Here is a 27718-nt window from a genome sequence, read left to right as displayed (position 1 = left end):
GCCTTAGAACCGTCCCTACTGGAAGGAAACTCACCTCGAGAGTAGCTGCCGAAAACCTGCTCAGACTACGCCTGGCTGCCGCACTGGTAATCCCTCCGGCTATAAATTCGTAAACATGGATTAGGTACTCATAAATACCCCTAAGGTCAAATGACTGGTCAAAGTCAACTCCTTGGTCCAAGTCAACCTTCTGATTGACTGGACTCGCCGAGTCCATCTGGCGACTCGCCGAGTCCTTCTATGTCTAGCCCGACTCTGACTCATCGGGCCCCTGTTCCCACTCACTGAGTCAGCCTGACTCGCTAGACGGGGACAACTAACAAACCCGCGACTGGACTCGCCGAGTCCAAGGGGGAGCTCGCCGAGTCCGACGAACAGATCTCCCAAATCGCTCCAATCTTCCATCCGAACATCAATCCTGGAGGTTTGGAGATTCTGGGACTATAGCTACACGTTAAATTGCTAATTCCACGTGCGACTACGGAGGGTTGGACCTCCTACACTTAAACCCTTCTTATCCTAATGACTGATCATATGACTCGCCGAGTTGGAAGAACAACTCGTCGAGTTCAAGGCTATATTCAAGGGACTCGCCGAGTTTGAAGAACGACTCGCCGAGTACCAGACAATCTTCATAGGACTCGCCGAGTTGTTTATCCAACTCGTCGAGTCTAAGGCCATCTTCATGGAACTCGCCGAGTGCACTTTGGCACTCGCCGAGTACCCTTCGACTCTTCACCCATGCTGGCCAATTATGAGACATGCAATGGTTCCAAACCATAAATCTAAGCTCCTAGGGCATAAACACACGGAGTTTGGGAGGTTTAAGGTCTTGCAATCCACATATAAGGGACAAAAAGGGAATCTATTATACTAAAGATCAAGAAGGAGCTTTCTTACCTGGTTAGGAGCTTCTCCCAGGGTAGATTTCGGATCTACCACACTTCCTTGCACCCTCCAACTTCCTCCTTCTTCTCTTAAGCTTCAAACTTCCTTCACCAAGCCAAAATCACTCACAAGGATCAAAATGGGCTAGGGTTTCGCTCTACAGTTCTTCTGGAAGAGAATGGGACGAAATGGGTGTTTTAGAATGGGTAAAATAGGGTGAAATGTCTGAAAATAGAGTTTCATCCAGACAGGTGGACTCGCCGAGTCCATGCATCGACTCGCCGAGTTCACCGCTCAAATCCCGTGTCCACCCTGCTGCTACTCGGCGAGTCGGGACGCAGACTCGCCGAGTTCGTGGCAAAAATAAGATAAAAACTTAAATAAAATCATACCATGAACCCGGTGTTACATACCACCTTGTTGCTCAAGGTCTTTGTCTTCCGGTCCAGGATTGCCACTGGTCTCTCCATATAATTCAGGCAATCATCAACCTGAATATCCCCCAAGGGAACAACTACTGAATCATCAGCCACACACTTCTGAAGCTGAGAAACATGGAAAGTGTTGTGGATTTGGTTGAGCTCCTCAGGAAAATCCAATCTGTATGCTACGTTGCTAACACTGGCTACCATCCTAAACGGCCCAATATATCGGGGACCCAACTTGCCTCTCTTCCTGAAGTGTATTACACCTTTCCAGGGTGATACCTTCGATAAGACCATGTCCCCGACCTAGAACTCCAACTCGGATTGGCGATTGTCGGCATAACTCTGCTACCGACTTTGAGTTTTCTGAAGTCTCAGCCTAATCTGATGGATGAGCTCTGTCATCTGAAGAACTACCTCCGTCCTTCCCATGACCATATGACCAACATCTCCCCAACACATTGGGGTGTGACACATCCTCCCATAAAGGAGCTCGAAAGGCAGCCAACCGATACTGGAGTGGTAGCTGTTGTTGTACGAAAACTCAGTTAAGGGAAGGTAGGAGTCTCAATTCCCACCAAAATCAATGACACAAGCTCTCAACATATCCTTAAGTTTCTAAATGGTCCGCTCATTTTGACTGTCCGTCTACGGATGATAAGCAGTGCTAAGATGCAACCTCGTACCCAGTTCCTTGTGGAACTTTTGCCAGAAACAAGATGTGAAACTAACATCTCGATCAGATACAATGGAAACTGGAATACCATGCCGAGCAACGATCTCATGCATGTGCAAGTCGGCCAATTTCTCAGTCGATGAGTTCTCACAGATAGCTAAGAAATAGGCACTCTTAGTCAATCGATCTACTATCACCTAAACTGAATCATGCCCTTTAGCCATCTGACATAACTTGGTGATGAAATCCATGGTAATATGTTCCCATTTCCACATGGGAACCTCTAGTGGCTTCAACTTTCCATGCGGTCTCTATTGTTCGGCCTTGACCATCCAACAGGTTAAGAACCTCTCAACATACCATGCTATCTCCCTCTTCATGCACAACCACCAGTAGCTAAGCCTCAAATCCTGGTACATCTTGGTGGCTCCAAGGTGTATCGAAAATTGGACTTGTGTGCCTCCCCCAATACCGTCTGTCTAAACCCACCAAAATCTTGCACCCAAACGTGTCCATACCGGGTCAATAATCTGCGACTGTCAGTAGCAAACCTGTCAATCTCACCCCTGAGCCTCTCCTACTTCCAATTTTCCTTCTTGACTCCCTCGGCCTGAGCCTCCCTGATGAAATTCAACAATGGAGAATCAATCGAAATCCTCATACACAACCTCCAGTCACAGAACTAGCCGCCTGGTGGCTCAAAGCATCAGCCACCACATTGGCTTTCCCATGATGATACAAAATCTCACAGTCATAATCCTTGACCACGTCAAGTGACCTACGTTGTCTCATATTCAGATTCGACTGATCCATGAGATATCTCAAATTCTTGTGATCTGTGTAGATAGTACACTGAACACCATAAAAGTAGTGTTGCCAAATCTTGAGATCAAACGCTACTGCCCCAACTCCAAATCATGAGTCGGATAACGGACCTCATGCGGCTTCAACTGCCGAGAAGCATAAGCAATAACTCTCCCACGTTGCATAAGCACTCTGCCCAAGCCCATGATGGATGTATCACAAAATACCACAAAATCCTCAACACCCTCGGGGAGGGTCAACATTGGGGCCTCACACAATTTATGTCTCAGAGTCTCGAATGCCACTTGCTGCTCCGAGCCCCAACAGAAATCCACGCCCTTCCTCGTCAGACAAGTGAGGGGTACTGCGATCTTGGAGAAATCCTGAATAAATCTTTGATAATATCCTGCTAAACCCAAGAAACTATTGATTTCCGAGGGAGACTTTGGAACTTCCCACTGCATCACGACCTCATTCTTGGCCGGATCGACCAAAATCCTGTTTTGGTTAACAAGGTACCCTAAGAAATGGACCTCTCGTAACCAAAACTCACACTTCGAGAACTTGTCGTACAACGGTTCTTGCCTCAAAACTCCCAGAAGATCTCGAAGGTGCTCCTCATGCTGCTCTCTGGTCTTGGAATACACCAAGATATCATCAATGAAAACAATGATTGATCGATCGAGCATCGACCTGCATACCCAATTCATCTAATGCATAAATGCCGCAGGCACATTGGTGATCCCAAATGGCATCACTACGAATCGTAATGACCATAACGATTCTGAACTGCGGTCTTCTCCACATCCTCCTCTCTGACCCTCATCTGATGATACCCTGACCTCAAGCCAATCTTGGAGAACCAAGATGCACCCTGCACTGATCGAAGAGGTCATCAATCTGCGGAAGGAGATAACAGTTATTCACCGTCAACTAGTTCAACTCCCGGTAATCAATGCATATCCAATGTGAACCATCATTCCTATTGAAGAATAAAGTCAGTGCTCCCCACAGTGAACTGCTCGGTCTAATAAATAGCTTGCCCAACAGCTCCTGAAGCTGAGAGGAAAACTCATGCATGTCAGGTGGTTCCAATCGGTATGGCGCCATAGCAATTGGGGCCGCACCCATAAGCAAATCAAGCTTAAACTCGACCTGCCTCTCTGGAGACACATCAGGAAATTCCTCTGAGAATACATCAGCAAATTCTCTGACACTGGCACACCTGAAAGCGAAGCCTGTTTCCGAACTCGGGCATCAACCACATAAGCAATATTACCCATACACCCATGCTGAATATATTGTCGAGCTCTAGTAACAGAGAAAAGGCTTATCCCAATCTGGTACCCTCTCCATAACTATCCAGTTCTCCCCTACTTGGGGTTTGAACTACTACCCGCTGACCCTCACAATCGATCATAGCCCCGAATCTACTCAGCCAGTCCATCCCTACAATCACACACACATCTCCCATGGGAATAGGGATCATATCAATCGATTAAGGCACCCCAAAAATCTCCAAAACACAATCTCGGAAAACACTCGATATAGAAATCTTATGTTCGTTGGCGATGGAAACCCGCAACGGACATTCCAGCTCTCCAAGGGTCATATCAGAACCCCTGCTAAAATACTGAGATACAAAGGACCGACTCGCACCCGAGTCGAATAACACAAGAGCAGGCAAGGAATTCACTAAGAAAGTACCTAACAGAAGCATAAACATAAGCACACCATTAATTAATTGACTGAATAATAAATAGGAACATACCAGTAATGACGTTCGGCGCCGCCCTTTCCTCCTCCGTTGTGAGCTGGAAATCACGATCTCGAGCCCTCCGGGGCTCCGCCCTACCCTGGCGCCCGTATGTGATCCTCAATGTGGCTGGTGCTGGAGCATGTGCTGGTTGTGCAGTGAGTAGGGGACAGTTGGCCTTAATATGGCCAACCTGCTCATAGTGATAACAGATCCTGGTGCTTGGTACTAGGACCTGCTGGCGACAGTCCTTGGCATAATTCCCCTCCTTGCCACATTTGTGGTACTAGGGTTTGATACCATATTTGATTCATTTATTCTTGTGTTTCACTTTGCATGTTTTGACTTCCAGAATAACTAAGTCGCTCTTCCTGAATGATTAAGTTATTCAAACCATCCACAGTCGGTCATATGTTGGAAGTAGATATGAATCAAGACTGTCATGGGTTGGTTTGTAGAGGTCCAAGTTGGTGGACAAAGTGGTGCTACAACACTCATGAGTGCTCATAAGTTCTGAGTATTGGATTCAACCCGCGCTCATTTGAATCACTTCATGGATTTTATCACGAGTGATCATGAGACGATAATATCTTATATTCTTCAAACCTAGAGATATGAGTTGTTACTATGAGTTGGTTATACATTGATTGCACGAAAACGCATTTGGTAACTCGATGTTATAAAACGTGCCTTTGTGTATGATTCAACAAGTAGTAGAACAAGCCATATGAGTCGAAGTTTATCCATTCCTTTTACCTTCGGGATAAAAGCGATATTTGTGGGCCCCTCGATGATTTAGCGATGACACATGTGAGTGCTTGGCCAAGCCAGGATTGATTTGATTTGTTTAATCAGTCAGTCATCATAAATCGAAAATCGGGAAACAACAAATGGACAGAGAGAATGATTATAATCCATGTCTCAGTCCATATGATATCTAGAATGGAGGAATATATGATCACTTATCTAATGGACAAGTCATTAACAAGGTCAGAGTTCGACAGCGGCTTTAAGAGCTACGATTGTCAGTTAGGTTTTGAAGTCATACTCAATAATAGTTTTAGACTTATCCAAGTGCGAGACTGTTGGATTAATGTCTAAGTCCATAACTATATTTGGTATGTACTTGACCCGACCCGGCATGGTCCATTTGGGTTGCACTTCACCGGCACAATTTATATGGATAGTCTTTTGAGAATAGTATATTTATGATTTATATTAATATATTATAAGTTCTAATATATTAATATGGAATCATATTATTTAATTAGTATTGATCAAGAATTAATTTAGAATTAATTAAGTGATCAAAAAGAACTAATTAAATATGGACTCTTATATATATGGAATGGGCCAAGTTCATTTAGGTTGGGCTAAGCTTTCATGGATGGTCCATGGTGCTTTTAACCCATGGATCCTATGTAAAGGAAAGGTCATGGGTATTAGGGTTTACATGGATGTAACCCTAATCCTCCATAATATATAAAGGGGTCCTTGGCTCACAAAATTGGCACAAGTGTGTGAAAATAAGAGTGGGCCGATTTTAGTGTGCATACATATTCTCTCAAGTTCTTCCAAGGTGTTTTGGTGATTTGTGATTCCATTTGAGGCTTCCACACTATTGGGGCTAAGCTCTTAAAGTTTGAAGACATCAAGCTACATCAAAAGGTATGTCATCTAACTAGAACTTTGTAGTATAGGTGCTTCATAATATGCTAGTTAGGATGAAACCTTGGAATAGTTAATATTTGCATGTATAATAGAGAAAACATAGATCCAAGGTTTATAGGGTTGCATGTACACCATAGGAGTGTTAGAATGCTCAAAACCCAACACTAACTACCAGGATACCTATCTAACAGATCATAACAATACAATAGTATGCAAAATAGGATATCAATCCAATGGATCGGCATTGTGCCTTCGGCCCACAAGTACAGTGAGGAAAACTCACCTCACAAGCAGCACAAAACTGATAAGGTCCGACTCCGAAACTCAGCTCTCAACTCAAATGCCTACAACCATCAAATGAATAAATTTCATCAAAACCCAGAATACCCAAAATACCCTCAAGATCAAACTTGGTTAAAGTGGAAGTCAAAGGTCAAGGTCAACAGCCTGGGTTGACCCAACACGCCCTGTTCCCTTTTTACCACGCTGTGTTCCGCAAACAGTTCCACAAACGGGAAAAATTTAGCCAACACACCGTGTTGGCTTGCCAACACGTCGTGTTCTCCAGATTCCCAACAACTTAAGATATTCAGCTGCTTATCGACCCCAAGAGCTCCAAGGCTCAGATCTGGACTAGGAATGTGGTTAGGAAGGATAAAGTTTCCAACTTTATCCTTTGGGACCGCAAAAAGGCCCAAAAATCCAAACTACATGCTTAACCATGCAAGGGGTTAACCATAAAGTCCTCAACCCTTAAGATCCAAAGTCCCTTCCTTCTAGAAGTGGTTCAACCACCTAAACCATTCCAAAGATATGTGATTTTTAAGACATGCATGATCAATGGATGTGTTAAACCCATATTAGGTCAAAAAGGGAATTCATGACCTACTTTCCATGCATAGCATTAAAACTTTGGTTGAAACCAGATCCAAGCAGCTACAAGGTCTCCTTGACCTGGAGATTCATAAAGTTGCAAACTTTATGAGATACCTCCACTCATCAACCCATAGCAAAGAGAAAAGGGGACATATCTCAAGATTTAGTGACTATGATTGATAAAAATCAGGACTTGGAAATTTACAATGGTCCAGGATAGTGCTACACTGAAGTATGATGCTTGCTAGCTGAATCCTTGCTTCCTTCTTTCACTTTCTTCCTTCAAAACACCAACTATCTTCACAAATGGGAAAAGAAAAGATTAGAGTTTCTTCTTGAGCTTGAGAGGGCAGATGGAGGCTGGGGTTGGACAAAACCTAGCCCCTATATTCCTTAAACACGTCGTGTCCAGAGGGAAAACACAGTGTGTTGCTCAGCCAAAACACACATCTTTTAATGTCTAGACACGCCGTTTTAGTGCCTCCAACACGCCGTGTCTAAACTCCAAGATTACAACCACTTGACCAATTATCATGAAATGGAATGAGTTAGAAGTACCTGAACATTGGGATGTTACATCAACCTTGGATTATCTTGGCCGTTCGCTCCTGCTCCTGAACCTGGTCCCCTCGTGGGCACCATACTAAAAATAAACCATACTATATCAGACAAGACGCATTTCACACCATACAAGCTATCCTAATAAATGAAACCGTAGGGGTTGTGACTTCCTTGTTATGCTTACTGGTCATGTGCTTCCGGTAGTACGGGCCCATACTACTTTCCACACCTACCCGTATTTATCTCAGAGGATCATCACAACAGCCCTAACACCACACACTAGGACATACATACATCCCATCCTTGCTCCCTAGAGAATGGCTAGACATTCCTCAACTGGCCGATTAATCACACAATACTCATCCATGAAACTTCCACCAACCTGGTAGTACTCGCGTATGCTAATCATACACAACACTGGATCCTATAGACATTCGAATACTTGATTCTACCCTAATCCCTTCATCAAACAAGAACATGAAATAAGGCTAAACCAAACATTCTCATGCTATAAAATCTTAGTTATATACAACTATGATGCATACACAAAGCAACTATAGTAATGATGTCAATTTCATACAAGATATAACCCTAGGTTATCATGCATCATATATCAGGCAATTCTATCATGCAATTCCTAAAGATCCCTAGCCTACCACTAGCCTGATGTTCTACCATAAACATAACATCAAATAACAGTGTGGGTAACTTGGGGTATACTTTCTTGCTCTAGTTGTTCGTACACGTCGCATCTTTACCAAGTTACTTTTGAAAACAATTTTTGAAAACCATTTAAAAAAACATTTGTAGTTCCCTAGTTTGAGTCGGGATTCACACGGATGTTCATCCAATTCTCTCAAACCAAGGATCTGATACCAACTTGTAACATCCTAAAAATCATAACAATTAAAACTTTTCAAAAACAACCATTAACCATTATTGTTTGTAAAATAACCATTGTTTCGAAAGTAAAATCATGTCAGAGTTGTTGGATTAGATGTCTAAGCCCATAACTATTATTGTTATGTACTTGACCCAAGAGTAGCATAGTCCATTTGGGTTGAATATCATCAGGACAATTTGTTAGGATGGATTCTTGAGAGAAAGGTTATATATGATTTATTAATATATTATAAGTTCTCATATATTAATATGAAATCATATGTTTTAATTAGTATTGATCAAGAATTAATTTGGAATTAATTTAGTGATCAAAAGAGACTAATTAAATCAATGGGGACTAGTTATGGTAATTAGTTATATTTATATGTGTTGTGCTTATGATCCATGTTGGACCAAGTTTATGTATGGATACATAAAGGGTTGGGCCACATGAACCATGGATCATAACACCTATGGGTATGGTTTTGGGTTATACCCATGACTCTTGAAATCCAACATATAAATACATGTTCTTAACCTAAAAAAACGCCAACATCATGTTCTTGGAGTTCATTGGTGTTTTTGGGTGCACATAATTCTCTCTCAAATTCCACCTTTGTCCATGATGTGTTGTGACTTCATTTGAGGCTTCCACACTATTGGGGATAAGCTCTTATGGCCAAATACATTAAGACTTCAAGTTACATAAAAGGTATGTTACCCTAACTAGGATCTTGTATGGTATATGTCAATTGTATGCTAGTTATAGGCTTAATACCTTGGAAACATCATTGCATGTATAATTAGTGAAAACATAGATCCAAGGTATTTAGGGTTGTATGTGCACCATAGGATGTTGTAGTATACAAAACCCAACATTGGTATTAGAGCCTGGTTGTTTTCAAATTATACTTGATGCTACTTGCTGAAAAAAGCTGAAAAAATCGAATTTTTTGCTGTCTGGACAGGGGATTTGACGAGTCCATTGAGGGACTCGATGAGTCCATGTGTAAACTCATCCAACTCGTCGAGTTGTTTCTTGCACTCGGCGAGCTGGAGCCCCTGACAGCATATATTCGAGTTTTTTTGGCCTGTTTTGGATTAGAATCATTACCACAAAGTGTTTTTGTTCATAAAAATTGATTTTAATGTTATGGTAATGTTTATTCTCATCCAAATAAAGGATAATTGTCAAAGTTTCAAGATTTGTGTTAGTTCATGTGATTAGCTAAGTTCTTGAAAATTGTTGATGTGAATTATCTTTGCTTATGAGTTTGATCTTGTTCATAGAAAAATTATTTGATTATTGTGTTAATTGGAATAATTGATTTGAATGGTTTTATGAATTCCATAACTTGTCCTCAAGTTATGGAAAATTAAAAAAATTTCATTTAAAAGCACATTAAGTCTCATAGGTTATGAAAATGGAAGAGTATATTTTTAATGTCATCATAAAATGTTTTTATGTCTTCCATAACTTGTCCTCAAGTTATGGAACTTGAAAAGTCTTCCATAAAAACCATATAAAACTCATAAGTTATGGAAACCAAGAGTTTTTGAATTGTTCAAAACTTTCCCTTAAGTTTTGGAATTTGTAAAGTTTCCCCCCATGAATACTTTAATTCAAAATTAAACCCTTTAGAGTTTTAAAAGTTTAAAATTCAACCCTTATACTATTATAATAGTATAGGTTTAATATTTATATATATGTAGAAGAGTAAGTCAGTCTTACCGTTAGTAGGCCTCATTCACGAAGCCGGTCTATAAGGGAGGGTAAAAGGTTACTGCCTATAAAATGATAGTTTAATTGGTGTCCTCTCTCACCCACCGCTTCCTTGACTGGTGGAGGGTCGTTAGCCGAACGGGTAAGACAGGACATTGATTCTCCCTTCATTAAAAGTATAATGATAAATACTAAGTAACTAAACTCTTATAAATTCCCAATCTTAGTTACTTAGGAAAATGTGAATTTGGTGCTAACCCATGAAATTGCACTTTGCACCTTGTTAAGTTGTTAGTGGAGCGTGTGTGGTTAACCGGCACACTAATCTGGGACTGAAAATGTATGGCAAAGGGAAGCTTGATGTTAATCATAGATCAATGGAGCGTGTGTGGTTAACCGGCACATTGATTAGGTGGTTGTAACATTAAGTGTACCAAGTTAATTTGCATGGTTATTCACTCCTTGTTTGTGATCCTCGGCATCCCAGTCACAAACTTGAAGGGCACAATCGAGATTTAAACATGCCATTGAGTAGTTCAATGGATCTCAAAAGATCTAGGAGTTTCAATTCATTTAAAACCTAATGTTAAATTTCGTTTTTCATGGTGGAAATTGGTAAATCGTCATTTACCTACCTTCACATATTTTGTAGCTTGGATTAAGGCATCCCTCTTCCAAGTTATAAAATATTGTGTTGGCTCCTAGCCTTAATATTTCATATTGGGTGTTATATTAAGGACTTAAATCAACTAAACGTGAATTTCTCCCTCATAGATGTCTAGTTATGACAACTATGGTCTTCCATATCCTTTTAGATAAAGCTATCCTAATGAAGATGATATCCCAAATGGTGATCAAGGTGAAAAATTAATCCCTTTGTTGTGAATTAATGGGACTGGAAATCATACTTCACTTCCTCCACCTCCTCCAATTATTCTCCTTAACCCGCAAGTTCTTGAAAAGTTCAAGGTCACTCAATCCCTATTGGCAAGCTGGGAGAGTTGGGTGTCGAAGTCTCAAGGATATTGACTGTTGACTGGGTTCTTCAATCACTTTCCGAGTCATATAGTGAGTTCGTTAAGGACTACTATGTGACAGACCACGACATGACCCTTAATGATCTTACATATTTGCTTGTTGCTGCTGAATCAACAATGATTTGGAGCACTGATAAGGCAAATTTGAGTGGAAGATCTACTTCCCAAACTTCCATGGACATTTACAATGGTAACATTGGAAGTCCAGAAAAGTCTTCTTTTCCCAATGGAAAGGGATCAGCCATAGTCAACCCGGTTGACCAAATGGTAAAGAGAAAGGCTAAGTCTATGATAGTCCCATGTACCATTATCAAAGAGTCCATATGTTTCTATTGCCAAAGGAAGGGGCATTGGTTGCGAAGCTGCCTTATTTACCTGGAAGATCATAAGGATGGTAAAGTCAGAGTGTATGACTCTACTTCAGGTAAGTCCACTATCTAACTCTATTAAGTTCCTATTTGGAGATTCTTATTACATGATGTGACTAGGTCACATTTTGATGTTTTGTAGAATCGAAGAAATGAAAGTGAACTTAAAAGAAGAGTAAGTTGATTCTGATCATGAACAGATGGATTTCAATCGTATGGTTCGATGATCAGAATTTTGAGCTGCTGCTTAAGAGTTATGACAGATTGCTTAGGAATACATAATAACATAGTTTTCATTTGTATTTTCATTGTAAGGAAAAGTTTTTCCACAGTTTTAAATAAAAGAAAAATTTTTGATTTTATTTATTTTAAGTATCCTTACAATGGCATTTGTGAAAATTGTTTTTTACATGTTTCCATTGATAGCAATATTGGAAAATAGATTTGATTCTTTCGTTTGTGGTAGTGTCATAATTTACCAAATAAGGAAAGATTCTCATCACCCAAGTTTCAGTTGGATAGAAACTTGGAATCATGCGACCTGTATTGTGTGATGAATGAGAATTTTCATCTTTGGTAAATTAAGACTAATTCCTTGTTCACATGTATATGTGAGTCAAGTGAAGGACTAGGGGATCGGGTACACTTGGTTGTGCGCTGATCAGGTCCACCACAAAGAACGATAAGGCTATTTGTCATGATTTACTAAAGTTTAGTAAATATGGTTGTGCTTACAAGTTTAAGTATAATTCTAAAACATTGGAAAAGTTTCAATGTATGGCAGGACGAATGAGAAGAATCAAATTAGGCAGAAAGATAAAATTTTCTTCAATCTGAAAAGATGGGAGAGTATTTCAGTATCATGTTTTATGATCATCTTAATGATTATGAAAAACCATATCACAATTGATCCTCTAAATACATCTTAGTGCATTTGTTTGACTAAGAAGAGGAATCGTGAATTGTTGAAATGGTTAAATCAAAAGATGAATCATACTTCGTTCCAAAATTGAGTTTTAGAGTAATACTCCAAGATCGAGCCTTGAGTGACATAATGTTAAGAAGGTTTAAAACACTTATCAAATGTAGAGTAAAATATTTTCTACTCTTGTACATTTGAAATTGGTGAGTTGTGATGTTTTGGATAAAACAAAGACCAAGTAAGTCCAATTGTGTGAAGCGTTTGTCTGGATAAGAATCCGCACTAACTCTTGAATATTTGCTTTGTCAAGGAATGGTTCTTGACAAGAGGATCTTATATGTCAAGAGGTCAGTGGGAGTCTTAAAGATCTTGAAAAGTCTCAAGAACTAATCAAGGGTATTATTTATCACTAGCACGCGACTTGAGGTCTGTAACCTATCGTGTTGACATATTCCTATTTCTGTGCCCATTCCAGTTAAAGTTGACTATGCATATGAGTTATATGAGTTCTCAATTGTTTGTATAACAACCTGGAAGCAATGGTAGGCCCTTGTGCTGTCGGGTGGCAAGAAAACTAAGATTAAACAAGTTCAGTCCATATGAGTTTCGATTTGTCACTAACCTTGTCTTGTGATTATGGTTATCACAAATTTACATGGATAGGAACACATACACCATAAAATCTAAGTGTCATAAGGTTTCTCTCCGATTCATGAAAATGATGGTGAGGAAACGCTTTTACTAAGTAGATTTTAAGTAGATAGCAATTGTGATATTTGCATTCTCAAAGTCGTTAGTGGAGCGTGTGTGGTTAACCGGCACACTAACATGGACTAGTGAGAATGGAAAAAGGTCTAAACATTATGATTACGGAATCCCTCTTCATAATTGTTGAGACACGCATGTGAGCTATCTAAGGAAAGGTGTATAAAATCGGGAAGCTTAGATAAAGTTTTATCAAAGCATCTCCTATCAGAAATCTGAACTTTGGTAAGAAAGTCAATAAGTATTGATTTCTAGAAGTCCAGTTGATTTCTGGATACATGTCAAAGCTAGTGGGAGCATACGTGTTATGCTAATAATGATCATGTTAGTAGGAGCATGATTATTATGTTAGGTGTTGCAAGTTAACAATGTTAATTATAGAAAAACAAAAGTGTCAATTTGCAAAGTTGCAGGGTTTGGAAAGTTGTTTTGCTATAATTAAGGGAGAGGAAATTATACTTCATTACAATTCTAAAAACTTAGATTATGAGTCTTTAATCAAATTTAGTCATGGTTACATTATTTGCGTTCTAAAATTCGATTATGATTACGGCATCCCTTTTCATAATTCGAATTATGAGAACATGTCAAATAGAAATAGAAATATTATAGCAAAAGACTGGTCTAGTATCATGTCTTTATGTGAGACATCATGAATCGTGTCCCATATGCTTTGGATATAGGATCGATTACATGTTCTATAATATTCATCCGTTCTAAATTTTCCAAATGCCTAGGGCATTAAGAGGGAAAAGGACTAGAACTGGATATGACTAAAATGATTAAGCAATTGTCGAGGACAATCTGAGGTTTACCAAAGATTGGTTTCTCATAGACGGTTGGAAGTATAGTGTTAATTTTTGGAGATACCATATTGACATATTCTGAAAAGAGGAAACTCTTGTTTAGAAGTGATAGTCAAAAATGGGAATATGGAAATGTTTCCATAGGTGGAAGTTGTTCTTCAAATCTGTGTAAGAAAACTTAATGCAAGAAGGATATTCAAAAGGAATGTACTTTGAATGTGAGACTTCGTTTCCATGGAATTGCTCTCCATTGGAATACTTTGTAGTGTCTGTTGCCAAGTCTTTGTGACTTTTGTGCATAGTCATTACAAAAGGGATCATTGCATATAAGTTTAGAATCTAACAGATTTCAATAAATGGCAAAGAATCTTGTATTCTTACATTTATCATAAGGATTTGGAATTGTGAAATGAGTATCATTGAAATGTTTTTCAATTGATCTATTTCACAAACTAAAGACCATAGACAAACATAGTGTGAATGCTTGGAGCATGGCATAACTATTATTTTAATTCAAGTATTAAGTTGATAAATCGAAACATTATACAATGAGTAATGAGTAATCAATATGACTCAAAAGTGTTTGGCCATATAGGATTAGTATTATTATTGTGTTTCACTTTGCATGTTTTGACTTCGCGAATAACTAGGTTATTCAAACCATCCACAGTCGATCATACTTTGGAAGTAGGTATTGAGGCAACACTGTCATGAATGGGTCTGTAGTATGTCTAGGTGTTTTAGACATAGCTGCAGTATTCATGAGTGCTCCTGGAATAAGATTCAAGTATTGGATTAAACCCACGCTCATTTGAATCACTTCATGGATTTTATCACGAGTGATCATGAGACGATAATATCTTATATTCTTCAAACCTAGAGATATGAGTTGTTGACTATGAGTTGGTTGTATATTGATTGTACAAAAACGCATCAGTAACTTGATGTTATAAAACATGCCTTTGTGTATGATTCAACAAGTAGTTAGTACAAGCATATGAGTCGAATTTTATCCATTCCTTTTACCTTTGGAGGGATAAAAGCGATATCTATGGGCCCCTCAATGATTTAGTGATGACAAACGTAAGTGCTCAGTTGGGCCTGGACTGATTTGATTTGTTCAATTAGTTGGTCGTCATAAATCGTAAATCGGGAAACAACAGATGGGCAGAGAGAATGATTTTAATCCATGTCTTAGTCCATATGATATCTAGAATGGAGGAATATATGATCACTTATCTAATGAACATGCCATTGACTAGGTCAGAGTTTGACAGCGGCTTTTAAGAGCTACGATTACTAGTTGGGTTTTGGAGTCATACTTGCAATAATAGTTTTAGACTTATCCAAGTGGGAGACCGTTGGATTAGATGTCTAAGCCCATAACTATTATTGGTATGTACTTGACCCGAGAGTAGCATAGTCCAGTTGGGTTGCATATCATCAGGACAATTTGTTAGGATGGATTCTTGAGAGAAGGTTATATATGATTTATTAATATATTATAAGATCTAATATATTAATATGAAATCATATGTTTTAGTTAATATTGATCAAGAATTAATTTGGAATTAATTTAGTGATCAAAAGATACTAATTAAATCTATGGGGACTAATTATGGTAATTAGTTATATTTATATGTGTTGGGCTTATGATCCATGTTGGACCAAGTTTATGTATGGATGCATAAAGGGTTGGGCCACATGAACCATGGATCATAACACCCATGGGTATGGTTTTGGGTTACCCATGACTCTTGAAATCCAACATATAAATACATGTTCTTAACCTAAAAAACGCCAACATCATGTTCTTGGAGTTCATGGGTGTTTTTGGGTGCATGGAATTCTCTCTCAAGTTCCACCTTTGCCCATGATGTGCTGTGACTTCATTTGAGGCTTCCACACTATTGGGGCTATGCTCTTATGGCCAAATACATCAAGACTTCAAGCTACATAAAAGGTATGTTACCCTAACTAGTATCGTGTATGGTATATGTCAATTGTATGCTACTTATAGGCTTAATACCTTGGAAACATCATTGCATGTATAATTAGTGAAAACATAGATCCAAGGTATTTAGGGTTGTATGTGCACCATAGGATGTTGTAGTATACAAAGCCCAACAAGAGTATCCCAAAAGTCAATCTCATGAAAAATAGGAGGATGTGCACGGTCAGGTATTCGCTTTCCCACGATCCTTTAAAGTACCTAAAGCAATAAATTAAAATTGTAAGTCAAAGCTTAGTGAGTTCCCCCAAAGTACCATCACACAACATAACAAACAAAGCATGGAAATATGAGCCTTCAGCCTGACTGGAACGCCTCGCAGGGCCTACAACCTATCTGGACCGCTCTATGGGCCTTCGGTCTGATTGGACCGCCTCGCAGGGCCTACAGCCTATCTGGACCACCCCCTGTGTCTTGGCATTCGGCACATAGCAAGACCGCCTCAACTCAACCACAATATGTCGACATATGTAACAGATAAAGAGGGTTCTGCATGGGTCATTTTTAGACCCAAACCCAACCTAACCCATAAATGGTCGGTTTCTGATTTTCAAAACCCAATAGGATCGGTTTGGTTTCTCGGGTTCTGAGGTCGGTTTGGGTGGTTTTTCGGTTTCTTGGGTTCAACCCATACACTCATGGGTTCTGGGTTTAAACCCATGGGTTTTGGTTTTAACCCATTATCCATACATGAAGCAACAAGTTAAATACTTCAAAAAACATCAAATTTAATTTAAATACTTCAAAAAACATGAGTCTTACAACAAATAGTCTATTACAAGTTACAACCAAAGCCCGAAATAGTCTATTACAACCAAAACACAAACAAGTATGGGTCGGTTTCTCGGGTTGGATGGGGCGGTTTGACGGTTTTAAGTATGGGTCGGTTTCTCGGGTTGGATGGGTCGGTTTCTGGGTAAAAACTGAAACCAAACCCGATTTTTCGTTTTTTAAAAAATTGAAACCCTAACCGTCAGTTTCGCTTTGGTTTCGATTTTTTCTGTTTCGGTTTTGTTGGTTTTAGTTGGTTTCTTGGTTTCTTGGTTTGGGTTTTCTCACCCCTACAGATAAACATAAACACAGAACCAACAAATACAAAGAATCATATAGATCTACTAATAAGTCATATACTAGCATAGTATTATCCTATAACCATGATACATAATCTAGTGGGTCGGCATTGGTGCCTTCGACCCACGGGTACAGTGAGAAAAACTCACCTCTCAGTCTGAACAAAAGCTGAATAAATCTCTGCTCCGAAAATTGGCTCTACCCGACACCTATTATTCAAATTATTGCCCAACTTAAAATTAATATCAAATTACCCAAAATACCCTTTGGTCAAACTCAACAAACTAGACGAGTCAACCCAGCCGAGTTGAGTCCACCACAAAGATCAATAAGACTATTCGTCATGATTTACTAAAGTTTAGTAAATATGGTTATACTTACAAGTTTAGGTATAATTCTGAAACATTGAAAAAAGTTTCAATGTATGGCAGAACGAATGAGAAGAATCAAATTAGGCAGAAAGATAAAAGTTTCTCAAATCTGAAAAGATAGGAGAGTACTTTAGTATCATGTTTTATGATCATCTTAATGATTACGAAACCATATTACAATTGATCCTCTAAGGACATCTTAGTTCATTCCTATGGCTAAGAAGAGGATTCATGAATTGTTGGAATGGTTAAAATCAAGAAGATGAGTCATACTTCGTTCCAAAACAAGTCTTAGAGTCATACTCCAAGATTGTAATTTGAGTGACATGATCTTAATAAGGTTTAAAACACTTATCAAATGTAGAGTAAAATGTTTTCTACTCTTGTACACTTGAAATTGGTAAGTTGTGATGTTTTGGATAAAACAGAGACCAACTAAGGCCAATTGTGTGAAGTGTTTTTCTTGATAAGAATCCACACTAACTCTTGAATATTTGTTGTCAAGTAATAGTATTTGACAAAGAGGAACTTATATGTCAAGAGGACAGTGGGAGTCTTAAAGATCTTGAAAGAGTTTCTAGAGCTAATCAAGAATAAAACCTGTAGTTAATCACTAGCACACGACTTGGGATTTGCAACCTATCGTGTTGACATAATTCTTGTTTCTGTGCCCATTCCGGTTAAAGTTGACTATGTATGTGAGTTCTATGAGTACTCAATTGTGTGCATAACAACTTGGAAGCAATGGTAGGCCCTTGTGCTGCCAAGTGGCAAGAAATTAAGATTGCACTAGTTCAGTCCATATGAGCTTGGATTTGTCACTAACCTTGTCTTGTGATTATGGTTTTGACAAATTCACATGGATAGGAACACATACACCATAAAATCTAAGTATCATAGGGTTTCTCTCCGATTCATGAAAATGATGGTGAGGAAACGCTTTCACTAAGTAGATTTTAAGTATATAACAATTGTGATATTTGCATTCTCAAAGTCGTTAGTGGAGCGTGTGTGGTTAACCGGCACACTAACATGGACTTATGAGAAATGGCAAAGGTCTAAACAATTGAGACTATGATTACGGCATACCTCTTCATAGTTCTTAAATTGTTTAGACACACATGTGAGCTATCTAAGGGAAGGTGTATGATTTTAAGAAGCTTAGATAAAGTCTTATCAAAGCATCTAGTATCAGAAATCTGAACTTTGGTAAGAAAGTCAACAAAGTGTTGTTTTCTAGAAGTCCAGCTGATTTCTGAATACATGTCAAAGCTAGTGGGAGCATAAGTGTTATGCTGGTAAGATAATAATTATTATGCTAGTGGGAGCATAATTAATTATGGTAAGTATTTCAAGTTAGCAATGTTAATTATACAAAACAAAAGGTTTCAATTCGTGAAGTTGCATGGGTTGAAAAAGTTGTTTTGCTATAATTAAGGGAGAGGAATTCATACCTCATTTCAGTTCTAAAAGCTTAGATTGAGATTTTAATCACATTTAGTCAAATATATATATGAATGTTATGTTGGAATGGTTCAACATAAGGAAATTCTGTATATGGATGTGTTAATTGCGTTCTCAAATTTTGATTATGATTATGGCATCCCTTTTCATAATTCGAATTTGAAGAACAGGGCAAATAATATAATATTCTCATGTTCTAAATTTTTTCCAAATGCCTAGGGCATTAAGAGGGAAAAAGGACTAGAACCGGTTATGACTAAAGTGGTTGAGCAACTGTTAAGGACAATCTAAGGTTCGCCAAAGATCGGTCGCTTAAGGAAAGTTGGAAGTATGGTAATGGAATGACCATATTGACATTATTATGAATAGACAGGAGTCTATTAATAATGAATTGTCGTATGACAAATATGGAATGTTTCCATATTGGGGGGGGGTGAAGAATAGATGAGAAAGTTAGAAACTTTTATGCAAGAAGCATGTTCAAAGGAATGTACTTTGAATTCGAGACTTCATTTCCATGGAATTGTCTTGTAACAATCTCCAAAGGAATATTTTGTAATATCATTGGTCAAGTCTCTGTGGCTTTTGGTACCTGGACATTACAAAAGAATCATTGCATATGAGTTTAAAATCTAACAGATTACAGTAAATGACAAGAATTTGATATTCTTACATTTACGGTAAGGATTTGGAATTATGAAATGAGCATCATTGAAATGTTTTTCAATTGATCTATTTCACAATGTAAGGACCATAGACAAACATAGTGTGCATGCTTGGAGCATTGCATAATTATTGTTTAGAAAACATAGTGTGCATGCTTGGAGCATGGTACAACTATTATTTTTAATTCAAGTATTAAGTTGATTATTCGAAACATTATACAATGAATAATGAGTAATCAGTATGGTGATTAAATAAAAGGTGTTTTATTTACTCTCACAAGTATTGGGGCCATATAGGATTAGCATTATTCTTGTGTTTCACTTTTCATGTTTTGACTTCCCGAATAACTAAGTTATTCAAACCATCCACAGTCGATCATACTTTGGAAGTAGGTATTGAGGCAAGACTGTCACAAAAGGGTTTGTAGTTTGTCTGGGACTAAGTGGCTGCAGTGTTCATGAGTGCTCCTGGAATGAGATTTGAGTATTGGATTCAACCCACGCTCATTTGAATCACTTCATGGATTTTATCACGAGTGATCATGAGACGATAATATCTTATATTCTTCAAACGGAGACGTGTGAGTTGTAGTTGCGAGTTGGTTGCATATTGCCATATGTAAACGCACCAGTAGCTTGGTTGTTATAAAACATATCGTTGTGTGTAATTCTATGAGTAAGTACAAGCGAGCATTTGGGTCGAAGTTTATCTGTTCCTTTTACCCCATGTGGATAAAAGCGATATATGTGGGGCCCTTGATGATTTAATTAGTGATGACACCCTAAGTGCTTGGCCAAGTCTGGACTGATTTGATTTGTTCAATTAGTCAGTCGTCATAAATCGAAAATCGGGAAACAACAAATGGACAGAGAGAATGATTATAATCCATGTCTCAGTCCATATGATATCTAGAATGGAGGAATATATGATCCCTTATCTAATAGACACATCATTTGACTAGGTCAGAGTTCGACAGCGGCTTTAAGACCTACGATTGCTAGTCGGGATCTTGGAGTCATACGCAATAACAGTTTTAGACTTATCCAAGTGGGAGACTGTTGGATTAGATGTCTAAGCCCATAACTATTATTGGTATGTATTCGACCCGAGAGTAGCATGATCCATTTGGGTTGCATGGCATCGGAACAATTGGATAGACAAAATGAGAAAAAGGTTATTTATGATTTATATTAATATATTATAAGTTCTAATATATTAATATGAAATCATATTATTTAACTAGTATTGATCAAGAATTAATTTGGAATTAATTTTGTGATAAAAAGAGACTAATTAAATATATGGGGATTGATTATGCAAATCATTCATTCTTATATATGTGGGCTTGTGATCCATTGTCCTTCATGTTGGGATTAACCCATGTGGTAACCCATGGATACTCCATGGAGGTTAAAACTCATGGATCATGAAGGAAATGGAAAGTCATGAGTTACATGGTGTAACCCTAAATGAGCCACACTATATAAAGGACCCCATGGTTCATGAAATGGCACTAGTGCATACACAAAAGAAGGCAAGGGCCGAATTTCATAAGTGTGAACCAAATAACCTTCTTCTCAAGTTATTCCAATTGTTGGTGGTGTTGTGTGAACCATTTGAGGTGCAACACTTGGGGCACTAAGCTCTTAAATGTTCAAGACTTCAAGCTCCATCAAAAGGTATGTCATCTAACTAGTCTTTTATAGTATATTTGCTCCATAATATGCTAGTTAGGATGATGCTTTCGAATATTGAATATTTGCATGTATAATAGTGAAAACATAGATCCAAAGCACATAGGGTTGCATGCACACCATAGGAGTGTTAGAATGCTCAAAAACTATCAGTACGCGGGGCTTACTCCGATGTACGCGGGGCGTACTCACTCACTGACCAGATACGGGGAGTTGACCGCGTACGCACGACGTACTATCTGGTACGCCCATCATACGCAGTTGAATGCTTTCCCAACTCATAAAGTGCTTAATACTTTAGCCCTTACATCCAAATTACAGATCCATGTCCCAAATTTTGTCCTTGACCATAAACTTTCCAACTTTATGGTCTTGCATGACCAACGTCCTTAAAGTTGGGTGTTGGGTAACTAGTTTCTCTCCATGCAAGTGCTAGATGGTCTTAATAGGTTAAAAGACTAGGGTTTATGGATTTAAGGACTCAATAGCCATACTAGACCATAAAGTTGGAAACTTTATGGTTAATAACATCTTTTGTTACCTAGATCTGAAGTTTGGACATAAGTACTTAAAGGATTAAGCAGTTAATAAGAGGTGTGGTGAGCAGTCGCATACGCTGGGCGTACCGAGGGGTACGATGCGCGTACAAGTTCAGATCCCCGATCCTTTTTCAACTGTGAAGCACGCCCCACGTACACGAGGAGTATGCCCCGCGTACTGACTTAGTCAGACTGGTTAACTCAGTTGACTTTGACATGGATTTTGACTAGGGTTTGACCTAGGGGTATTTTAGGTGTTTGAATGGTAGTCTGACTTTTGGTTACTGTTATTCGTAAAGGTGACCAGTAGCGTGGGTTTCAGAGCAGTATGTCAGTTCAGCTTTGCGTCTGTCTGTGAGGTGAGTCTTTCTTACCACCATAAGTGGGTCGAAGGCACCAAGGGCAACCCACTGTATTCTTTGAGTAGAAACTGTATGTTATCGTATGATTTTCTATGATGTTCTTGTATGATTTATGTATTGAGCTAATTGGGCTCGAAGTCTTTACGAACTCGAAGTTGATACGAACTCGGGGGTTGATTCGGACCCGTCACAGCTATTTGCTGTTATTTTGGGTTGATATGGACCCGAGGGTTTATAGCTGACATAGCCACGTGCTGTTATATTATATGTATGTTGTATCTGGTAATTTGGGAAGCTCACTAAGCTTTTGCTTACAGTTTATGTTTATGGTTTTAGGTACTTCCAGTTCAAAAGAGAAGGGTCCGACGTGATGACACAACATCCTCCCCATATGATTTCCGCACTTGATGTATTTGTACTCTAATGTTTTGGAATACTGTAATGAATGATGCCTTTTGGTACAATCAATGAATGAAAATTAATGGTTTTTAAATGAAAAATTTTAGTACTGTTTTTGGATCGTTACTAAATCAATCGATCTTCATATCACCAAACTTCTTGCTTTCATCTTCTCTTTCTTGCTTTGAACCAGGTTGCTCTGATACCAAATGTAGAGTATAAAGCTTAACTTACTGCCTCTTTGTTTATTGCACAAATATGAAGACAAAAGACAAGAGACCTTTCGAATTAAATAAGAAGCGAAAAGAAGAGGGCATGTACTAAATCTGTGCACACACTTTATTCATATAACGAAAGACTATATATAGCCTTTGAAAAAAAAATGCAAGCTAGAAAGTAGACATTAAACTACTGCTACAATTAAAAACCCGTTACATTTAGTGACTCATTCTTCTAACTCCATAGAGTTAGTCAAACTATAGTACCATTTATAAATAATAAAATTATTAACTAGAGCATAAAATATAAACGTGTAAATACTTTATTAATCTCAATCTTCCAGCATCAAGATTATACCCATCATACCACATCGATCCCAACTCATCTACGTGGTACGAATTTTAGTGTGACAACCATGACACCACTCATTTTAACCTTATATTTTTCAAATTTTATTGTAGATTTTTGTTACTAGTTGTATCTCTCATAAATGGTTCTCACAAATTATAAGGTTATTTAAACTTCTAACGGTTTTAGTTTGTATAACTCTTGCTAATACATAATGTATTTTTTGCGGCAAAACTAATCTAGTCTTAAATTATTCTTTAAATCCGTTTATGTCTATGACGAGACTTGAACCCTCAACTTCAGGGAAAGAAGACATCATCCGATACGGTTTGACTAGAAGCCCATTGATTTTTACGATTTAATTGATCCTTTGGAATTTGGATATATTAAAAAAATGACACACTGCATTTTTTTAATGTGATTTTAGTAAATAACTGATTTTTTTATGATCCACTACGACTTTTTAGGGATGCAAACTTTTGAAAATAAATAGAAAAGTCAAACAGTCCAAAGAAGACCAAAGTTGTCATAAATACAATCACCATCATCTTCACGAAAATGTAAAAGTAAAACCCTCTGAATCATAAAAATGGCCGAAATGGTGAGAAACAAGCAGGTGCTACTGAAAAACTACGTCGATGGATTCCCCAAAGAATCCGATATGGTGGTGACTTCTGATGCCACCATCAATCTGGAGCTACCCAAGAATGAACCCGGCTCGATTTTAACAAAGAATCTGTACCTCTCCTGCGATCCGATGATGAGGAATCGCATGACAGAGACATACGAAGGAGCCTACATGGATTCCTTCACTCCTGGTTCGGTATGTCCCCTTTTTAATTCGTTTTCTCATAGTTCGATCCGTAACCCAATGATCCAATTTGATTAAAAAAGTATATGAGTTCGAGTTCTGTGGTTGATTGATTGACTTCGAATTCCGTTGAATCGATCATATAATCATTTGATTTGATTATGATCTGATGTATCGATAAACCCAATTCGTTTTCTAGCCTCTAGTCGGAGTCGGAGTATCAAAGATCGTGGATTCGACTCACCCTGACTTCAAAAAAGGCGACTACATCACCGGACACATTAACTGGGAAGAATACAGCGTGATTCGAGATCCACAGTTCCTAACAAAGATCCATAACACAGATGTTCCTCTTTCATACTATACAGGAATCCTGGGTATGTCGATCGAAGCATCTATCTGCATAATATTTGATATTTCTGTTCGAATTTCTTACGAATTGTGAATCTGGGGTTGTTTAGGTATGGCGGGAATGACTGCATATGTTGGTTTTTACGAGTTTTGTTCTGCGAAGAAAGGAGAGTATTTCTTCGTGTCAGCAGCTTCGGGAGCCATCGGGCATATCGTCGGGCAGTTCGCGAAACTTGCTGGCTGTTATGTTGTCGGAAGTGCTGGATCTAAAGAAAAGGTTGACTATTACTAGCTCATAAATGTGTAAAACGATGTCGTTTTGCAATGTTGACCTTGCAAAATGAGGGTACTACAAAATAAGGAAAGTCCTGTAAAACGAAGTCGTTTTGCAGTTTTACATGGAATGGAAAATGAGGGAGGAGTGGAGGACCATGTGTTCTTGAATCTTGACCATTTTTAGTTATTTAAAAAAAAAAAAAAAAAAACTTTTGTATATATAAAGTAGCATACAATATGGTATTTTGGTACTACGAAATGTAGTTATTTTTATAAAATAATCGTTGTGAGGGTGTCATGAGAAATGTTCATTGTAAGGCCAAGAATATTTCTTGGAGCATCCTGTGAGAAACAGTTATTTTTGAAAAACAAATAGTGTCAAAATGTCATATTCGATGCTAGTTAAATGTGCAATAATTTGTCAAAATGCCATAATTCTCTCTCTTTTTTCCTTTTCTCTTGTTATACGTTTTACATTTTTAATATTTCATTTGTATTACAAGGTTGATTTACTTAAGAACAAATTTGGATTCGATGAGGGTTTCAACTACAAAGAAGAAGAGAACCTCAAAGCAACATTGAAAAGGTTCGGTTTTCGTGCATTCTATTAAAAAAAACTATAAGAGCAAAATCCATATTGGATTTGATTTTCACTAATTGAAAATGTTAAGATTCAAACATTTGTCAAATATTAAAGTGAAATCAATTATACTAACTTTTTTAATTGTTGTCTTTGTAGGTATTTTCCAGAAGGTATTGATATTTACTTTGACAATGTTGGGGGGAAGATGCTCGATGCGGTGCTTCCAAACATGAGGCTTCATGGGCGTATTGCTTCTTGTGGGATGATATCGCAATACAACAAACTTGATCAACCCGAAGGCGTGTACAACCTCCAACATGTCTTTTTCAAACGTCTTAAAATTCTAGGGTTTACATTTTATGATTTCCTTCATTTGTATCCTAAGTTTTATGATTTAATTTTTCCTCTCATTCGAGAAGGAAAGATTGAGTATCTCGAGCACACTGCTGAAGGCATTGAGAATGCCCCAGCAGCTCTCATTGGCTTGTTTTCTGGCAAAAATGTTGGAAAACAAGTTGTAGCTGTGGCCCACAACTGAGCCACTCTTTTGTTATTTTTTTTTTTTGTACTAAAGTTGTTTTTTTTTAATATGAATAAGTTATACTAAGTGTTTTAGATATGTTATAAATGATGTCTAGCATTAAATAACACCAATGGAAATGTATGTTTCCCTCTGATGTGATTAGTAGATTATTGAAATTTATGAATAGCGTTAATAGAAATATATTAGAAATATATTGTTTCATGTGATGTGACTAGTGGATAAGCGAAACTTATTTATAGAGTAAATTACAGTTTTGATTTTTTTAGTAGACACTAATTTGAGTCCAAGTTTTTAAATATTGTTGTGGCCCATCCTTATGGTTTCGAAAAGTTGCATGTGGTGTCCCTAAGATTGTTACCATCTAATGAGTTTCCTTGAATGTTTGTAAAATATGAGATTGCCTTCAAATCAAATTAGTAAAACTTGCTCACTAAAAGGGCCAAATTTGCCATTTCTTTATATTTCTATCAAAAAATATATAAATTGTTAAAACTTATAACCTAAAATATATCAAACCGGCTTCAGAGTCTCCATTTTAAAAAGATAAGTTGCATCGCTTTTGGGAATACTTTTTAAACCTAAAAGTTCTTTCTATAAAAGTTCTTTTAAGAGGTAAAAGTTAAAAGTTGTTTTGAAAAAATGTTTGGATGATATCTTTAAAAGTTCTTTTAAGAGGTAAAAGTTAAAAGTTGTTTTGAAAAAATGTTTGGATGATATCTTTTAACTTTTGAATGTCTTTTATCTTTTAAAATGCCAAAAGTCATAAAAAGTTACAATTTCATGACTTTTGGAAAATCCATTTTTCTTCTTAGCTAAAAATTATTTTGAAAAGTTCTTTTTTAATTCTCAAACATCTTTTGAAATTTTTTAACTTTTTGAAAAAAATAAAAATCAAAAAGCTATTTTAAAAGCAATCCCAAACACAGCTCTTAGTAGTAGCGACCAAGGACTAGCTCCCCTATATACTCCTTTATTGACTGTAGCATTGACCTCTATATATATATATATATATATATATATATATATATATATATAAACAATATGGACCAGACATTGTTACAATAATATTGTCTTAAATATATTAATTTATCATCCACAATAAAAAAAAGTTATTTACTAGAGTTGTTTATTTTTTTCAAAAGGCCTTACATGAAAAATACTCATTAATGTTTTAACAATATGGAAACTTTATCATTTGTTTTTTATGGTTGTTAATTTATATTCGGTTGAAAACATATAAGACTCATACGATAATTAGAAAAGCTAGAACATTCACAATAAAAGAGTTTCACACTGTTTTTAATACATGTCATTGACACACCATTAACCCAAAAGCATCGCAACAAGAATTTTTTTATAAGTTTTTTCTTCCTAAAAATCTTTTAAAAAATAAAAAAGCTATTGGATAAGCCTTTTTAATCTAAGGTTTTGTGAAGGAGTTTGTTAAATTAACAAAGTTTTCCGTTGAGCGTGGAGCTTTTATAGTTTTTCAACCAATTACAAATGGAAAAAAGACAAACAAAAAATCTACTCTAACATATTTTTGTCACATGTCACACTCTCATTCCTTTTGTTACATGTCATTTTGTTGTTATTTTGAACAAATACTTTTTTCCATTTGTCATTTTCTCATTTTTTTTAAATCTTTTTTAATTAACACATCACATTTACACATCATATATTGTATTTAATATGTTTCCTTTTAAATTCAAATTTAAAATTTAAAATTTAAAATTTAAAATTTTAAGTTTTGGGTTAAACCTTCATATTTAATTTTTTGTTTCGCCCAACCTGTATAGCATACGAATTTCACAACTAGTAAAATATCAAATTAAAAAAACTTTTTTAT

General features: G+C 37.3%; 1 protein-coding gene across 1 annotated transcript; it reads left to right on the top strand.

Moving 5' to 3' along the window:
* The first annotated feature begins 23818 nt into the window (after window positions 1-23818).
* LOC145166832 (2-alkenal reductase (NADP(+)-dependent)-like) lies at window positions 23819-25953 on the top strand. Its single transcript, XM_079085871.1, has 5 exons — window positions 23819-24127; window positions 24315-24492; window positions 24577-24743; window positions 25246-25328; window positions 25482-25953. Exons 1-5 carry the CDS (start codon window positions 23894-23896, stop codon window positions 25861-25863), a joined length of 1044 nt encoding a protein of 347 aa, XP_078941997.1. The 5' UTR covers window positions 23819-23893; the 3' UTR covers window positions 25864-25953.
* The last annotated feature ends 1765 nt before the right edge of the window (window positions 25954-27718 follow it).

Source organism: Lactuca virosa, chromosome 3 (genome assembly GCF_052849685.1).
Source record: "Lactuca virosa cultivar CGN04683 chromosome 3, Lactuca_virosa_CGN04683_v6, whole genome shotgun sequence".
Classification (NCBI taxonomy): domain Eukaryota; kingdom Viridiplantae; phylum Streptophyta; class Magnoliopsida; order Asterales; family Asteraceae; genus Lactuca; species Lactuca virosa.
This window is presented reverse-complemented; position numbering and strand designations above follow the sequence as displayed.